Source organism: Leptonotus elevatus, chromosome 14, assembly GCF_054856555.1.
Source record: "Leptonotus elevatus isolate MCC_2025b chromosome 14, RoL_Lele_1.0, whole genome shotgun sequence".
Lineage (NCBI taxonomy): Eukaryota > Metazoa > Chordata > Actinopteri > Syngnathiformes > Syngnathidae > Leptonotus > Leptonotus elevatus.
The window spans coordinates 8,452,853-8,458,820 of NC_141252.1; the positions used below are offsets into that span (position 1 = coordinate 8,452,853).

The window sequence follows — 5,968 nt, forward strand, 5'->3', positions numbered from 1 at the left end:
CTTGTATGCTAATATGGTAATCCATTACGGTTAGAGTCCTGCAACGGACTAAAACTGGCAGCTAGATGTTGGTCAGATGAAATGCATCTTCCACAATTTGTTTCAAGACATGGATTCATTGCGACAGCTGTTTCTGGGAAGCAGACCCTGAATTATTGGACGGGGATTATTGTTTTGCTTTTTGTTTCATTTTGACTGTTTTGCAGGGCTGACCCAAGCTTTTTTTGAAACGCATATCCAAGCAAAAACATCTGAACCCAGCTCGGACTTGAGCAAAGGAATGGGCCACAACCTCGTGTCAAGATGAGTTTTGACGAGTGTAAAAATCGTTGCGCAACTCAAACAAACACATGTCAAAAACGTCAGCGGGTCAGTCATGTCTTTATGATAAATGTGCGTGAGCTTATGAGTAGGATTAAGAAATATGGATATCACAATACTGTATATGGCATCATCTGTCACTGTACAGAGTCGAAACAACATCAAATATTGATATTGCTAAAGTCCGGCAAAAATATTGCAATAAACTATATCACACTCCTGTTAATAAAATGATTTATTATTTTAACTAATAAAAAAAAGTTGCAATGAATTTTTGACTTCTACAAAGATTTGAAGATGTGGCTTAACTGTTGAGGAAGAAATCGTGACATTTTGGTGAAAACCAGGATCAAAAGGTGGATAATATAACTTTTTTTTGGGGGGGGGGGGGGGGCTTGTCCCATTATACCATTGTGTGCTCGAGAGATCATTAGGGCATGCTGTGGAACATATTACAATTGAATTTATTATTTACATCCTTGCTCATTTATGCCTATAGCGTAAAAGTAACATCAGATTAATTGACGCCCCTCCTAAAATGTTTTTTAGACGCAATATCAAAGGACTATTTTTCTGTAAGGGAAGATCCTCAAATCACTTCAAATTGCTTACTTGGCACCATGATGTCATCGGGTGGTACAAAAAAAACAACAACAATGAAATAGAGATTCGGGGAGATGAAATCAAGTGCGTCGTGAAGTGCGATTCCTCGGAGATGGAGGAGCAGAAGACTGCTCTCTGCTTGGGCCTTTAATTTAGTCGAAGCAGGTTCACACAAAAACAAACGCGCCGGTGTAACGTGAGTCATGTCTACAAACACAAAAGCGCGAGTGATGATAAGTGGATTAAAGAGCAACAGGCACAATGATGGATGGGATCTTGCATGATGACGCGAGTAACCCAGACCTAATGTAGCTTTTAATTTAACATGAAGGTCGCACTAGCTTGCGTTTCTGTTGCACTGACTGAAGAAATATTTATGACAGGAACAACCACTTTATGAATGCGCCAACTTCCTCTAAGTGGTCTCCATGAGCACATGGGGGTCCACGAAAGGGCTACGATGCACTTTAGTGACCTTGTGTCAAGACACATTAGGGGAGGGGCTTCTTCACCCATTAAAGAGGATGGACTCCATTAGTAGCCCAATCGCCTACTCTTTAACTCTTTATTTTTTGGCTGCTTGTTAGGTTATGTTAAGTCAGGTTTCCCCTTGTCTTATGTCTTTGTCCTTCTCCTTATCATGTTCAACCGAAAGGATAAGCAAGACGGCAACAAATGACCTCAGCCCAGCACGTTTTAGATACATCGTGTTCAAATTTAGAACATTGTGGGACGCCTTGTGGATCTCTTGCGCACATTCACACTGCACCTTTCAAAGGACTTGTAACGCACTTTGGTGAGATGTGTTCATCAAAACACTCCCTAAAGCGAAACAAGAGAAGAAGCCCATTTCCACCCCCATCTAATTGTACAGTACGGTTTCAATCTGTTTAGGAAATTTACATATATTTGTATAAGGGCAACAATTCAAAACATATTTATGTCTGTGGAGGAAAATATGTTGTAAATCTGTAAATACTGTAAAAAAAAAAATTTAAACAATTAAGGGGATACTTTGCGCCTTTAATTTAATAATAATAATAATTGTAATTAATTTAATAATTAATCAGTATATATATATATATATATATATATATTAGGGGCGTGATTATTTTTTTTAAATCATAATTAACCGTATTTAATGACTTCAATAGTTAAATAGCTGTTATAAATGTACAATAACATGTAAAATACCCCCCCCCCCAAGTTTTCATACTCCTGTTAAGATAAAAGTGGAAAAACTAAATAAACAACTAATAGAAACATGGCTGCATCTTGTAGTCATTTATACAGTCATTTCATAATAATTCATAAAATTGAGTTCAAATTAAAAAGATGTACTGTACTGTAAAAAAAACGAGTGTGATATTGATTTGTGTTGAAGTCATTTTTCTGCCACGAGATGGCATAATTGCATTTGTAAGACGGTGACAGCTCAGTGCATTTTTCTTTTCTTATTAAGAGATATCTCATCTTTAAAATGAAGTAACTTGTGAAATTCTGCACATTTAAATTTTTTTTTAAATATACTTGACCCCAGTCTCCACAAATACATGCATTATTATTAAATGTATTCCTGCAAAATTTTGACATGGACGTATCTGCTGCATTGCGACTGGAATTTCCCCAGTACTGGCTTTCCAAGTAAGGGGCGGTCATTAATCGCGCATTAAAAAAATGTGTGGTGTTAAAGAAACTTTAAATTAACTAAAAATGAACGCACTAATTTTGACACCCCTAATATATATACATAGGGTATTGTAGTACGGCTAATTCCTTGAGTCATCTAACATCTTTGGTCCAACGGTTGTGAAAACAATGACACTCCTTCTGTTAGTTTAAAAAGATCTGCACACACCAAGAAATTCCCTCCCTGTACGTTCTGAACAGTACACGACATATACACATCGGTTTATTGCAGAACTGACCTTTTGCCTACTTGTACTTGCACGAGTCAGAAGACAGAGCAATGTACCATGGGAATTTTGTCCTTACTGTTTGCTGCTGCTTTGTTTATCTACGAGTGCAACTTTTTTTCTTTTTTCCCCTTTTTTTTTTAGTCCAACACGTGTACAAGTTACGACCTTGCGATTAAAGTCCAGACAGGGTGAGTAACCCGATCTGTACAGTACTAACAGAAGTCTGTATATAAATCCCTGATTGAGCACTAATGACAGAGCAGTGCATGCTGGGAGTTGTAGTATTAATCAGGCCAGTTTAGATAAACATCTGCTTTTGGGTTCAAATTAAATTTCTCTGCATACCTTCACTCTGCTTTATTTTGGTTTTACATAAAGGGATATAAAGTGGGTCCAAATCCCAAATGCAGTTTGCCCTCAAGTCGTGTTTGCTTATACAGTATTGCCCAGACGCTCTCCTGAATAGTCAGCATTTCCTAGAAGGCTGCAGCTGTACATTCCTGAGGCACGTGTTTTGTAAGCGTGAGCTGGACAGAAACATATAGCACATTCCAAGCGGGACACAGAGCACCATTTGATTAAGGCGTGTTTATCATTGAAATAAAATTGAGTGCATACAGTAAACGGAAAATGTAAAAGCATTTAGTAAGGTGGAAAAAAAAACACATCACATACATGAATCAAGAATAAAATGTAAAAAAAGTGCTTATCATTCTGGTGATAACATCTGCTACATCCGATTCATGTTGCATTTAAACTGAAGGAGAGTATTAAAGTGCTTTGTGTCAATGGCGGCAAATGTTCAAAACGGCGGCCTCGATGGAGAAAAGGTGCTTGTCCTCCACCCCGGGGCAGCAGACTCGCATGAAGTCCGCTAGCCGCAGCAGGTATTCGATGTTGTGGCCCGCCTTGCCACTGCAGACGGCGATCTGGTCGGCAATCTCCTGGTACGCGGCGGGGCCAAGGTAAGCAGGGTTTTCGGACGTAGCGATGTAGACCAGAGCGTGGATGGCGTCACCGTCCTTTTCCCGAGGGATGAACTCCACCATCTCTGTTATGTATCCTCCCACCACAGTTTCTCGTATGTTAAGGTACTGCAAGGCGTCTTCTATTTGATCGGGTGCCACTTCATAGGCCACGCCCCACGTACAAGCCTGCAAGGGGGAGAAGTGGACAGGAACTAATCATTCACTGGAAAACATTGCCGGGCCCTTGTGTAATTTGTTGTTAATAAAAACAAAAAAAAACAGTCCCTGATGTTTGCAAAGTGGCATGATGATTATTTTATAGCGGTGGACCAGCTGCTGAGTACAGAGGCCAGATTTGTTTTTCTTACTATAATTTTCGAATGTATGTGTTTAACAGGAGTCCAAAAATATCAAGTGAAATCTTTGATTATATTTTGAATATTTGAAAAAGCTGCAACTAAATAGAAAACGCAAAAAGGCTTTTTCTGTTATTCAAGAAAATCCATCCATCCATTTTCTGAACCGCTTTTTACATTTTTCACAATTTTCCCATAAACAAATGGCAGCAATATAACTCATTCCATCGAAATCCCACTCAATCGAACCTTGAATTGTCGGACCTCATCAATCAAAACCTGCTGTATCAAATCAAGTCTTCAAAATACTTTTTTTCTTCCTCTAAAACACAAAAACAAATTTGATTTGGTTATGTTAGTTTGTTGAGGCCACAACATTAGGAACACCTGCATAATCCAATGAATTAGATCCAATACAAAAATGTAATAATACACAAAACAATGATAATCAGTTTTGACTGACACCAAATGATTTATTTAAAAAAAAATAAGAAAATGTTTATTATTGTGTTTGTTGTTTACAGTGGAGTAATTTTATCCTTTCCTAGAATGAGGTTACCAAATTATGGCAAAGTGGTCAAAATATTGTGACAAAATATATTTTTTGTTGGTGTTACTTTGCATACTTTTTATACTTGCAACTCCGGTCTCATGTTGAGATACATATTCTATTATTGCACGCAACATGAAACTTCATTTGATATGCTTTTGTGAGCGTGTGAAAACAAGGATCATGAAATGCATAGCTCAATTATTTTTAATGGCTTAGTACGGAACGATTATAATTGAGCAATAATTTTGATATTGCCACAGCATGTCAGCGAGATCACCGGGGTGACTCACAAGCGTGTTTAACCCTCAAAATCTGGACCTGTCAAAATGTGAATGTGGCATATTATACTGCATGCTATTTATAGTATATATATATTTACAGTTGTCATAAGATATCCAGTGTCTCGATGTATGAAGACACTTACCTCCTGGTCCTCCACTAGGGTCACCGCTCTTCCTGGCTGTGGAGATATAGAGCACATCTGGGCTCAGTACGAATTAAATAGAGACAATTTTAGAAGTTGACAAAAATGATGTGTAAAGACTCACATTCTCCTTGTCTCCTCGATAAAAGTCATCTCCTTGCCAAAAACGCCGTTTGTAGCCCTTGATGTAGCCTATCTTGCTCCTCTGATAGACAAAATCAGGCTTCCACACTAAGGATCCATAACCAAATACCCACAGGTTGCCCTTCCACTGCAAGATGTCTTGACGTTGCATCGCAGCGAGCTGCCTAGCTTTCGACAACGAAGCGAACACGTGATGTTTTCAAGTGTTTTAAAAAATAAAAAGTTTCTCTCTAGAGGCACATTCTGAAAGAATAACTAAAAGTCGGAGGCACTTAGAAGATATCTCAAATTCCGGAGCGCTTCTTTCGTTTGGAAGAACACGTGTATTTGTTGTTCGCGTGACGTCACGTTAAGGCGAATTCGGCCAATGGGAGTGCGACGGGGGCGGGGTTTGGGACAGACATCCACAAGGAAAAGTGGTGATGCTGCCAGCTTCCACTCGATGAGGTCAAAACAAAACACAACTCCTGTGCTCATTCTGAATCGGAAAGGAAAAGCCCAAGTGTTTGGTATCGTTATGACTTTGTTTGGGTCTTATTCAGCTACTTTTAAGACAGGATAGTTTGTGTTATCAAGAAGAAAAAAATAGAATATGAAAATATAATATTAAAAAATATATACTAACAGGACTAAATTATGCAATGAAAATAAGTTGAATAATGTTTGTACAGTAGCAGCAG

The 5,968-nt window shown here is 38.4% G+C and overlaps 1 protein-coding gene across 1 annotated transcript; it reads right to left on the reverse strand.

Moving 5' to 3' along the window:
- Nucleotides 1–3,506: 3,506 nt before the first annotated feature.
- Nucleotides 3,507–5,580, reverse strand: LOC147162847 (glutathione-specific gamma-glutamylcyclotransferase 1-like). Its single transcript, XM_086095109.1, has 3 exons — nt 5,269–5,580; nt 5,145–5,180; nt 3,507–3,997 (listed from the first exon to the last, which is right to left on the reverse strand). The coding sequence occupies exons 1-3, from the start codon at nt 5,437–5,439 to the stop codon at nt 3,629–3,631; spliced, it is 576 nt and encodes a 191-aa protein (XP_085951235.1). The 5' UTR covers nt 5,440–5,580; the 3' UTR covers nt 3,507–3,628.
- Between the last annotated feature and the right edge of the window lie 388 nt (nt 5,581–5,968).

Bases quoted from the DNA above. Each gene is read 5' to 3' on its own strand.
- LOC147162847 (XM_086095109.1), bottom strand. From the start codon at position 5,439: ATGCAACGTCAAGACATCTTGCAGTGGAAGGGCAACCTGTGGGTATTT. The intron at 5,181-5,268 runs GTGAGTCTTTAC...ATATCTCCACAG, and splicing joins ATCGAGGAGACAAGGAGAAT to CCAGGAAGAGCGGTGACCCT. The intron at 3,998-5,144 runs GTAAGTGTCTTC...TCCCCCTTGCAG, and splicing joins CCCTAGTGGAGGACCAGGAG to GCTTGTACGTGGGGCGTGGC.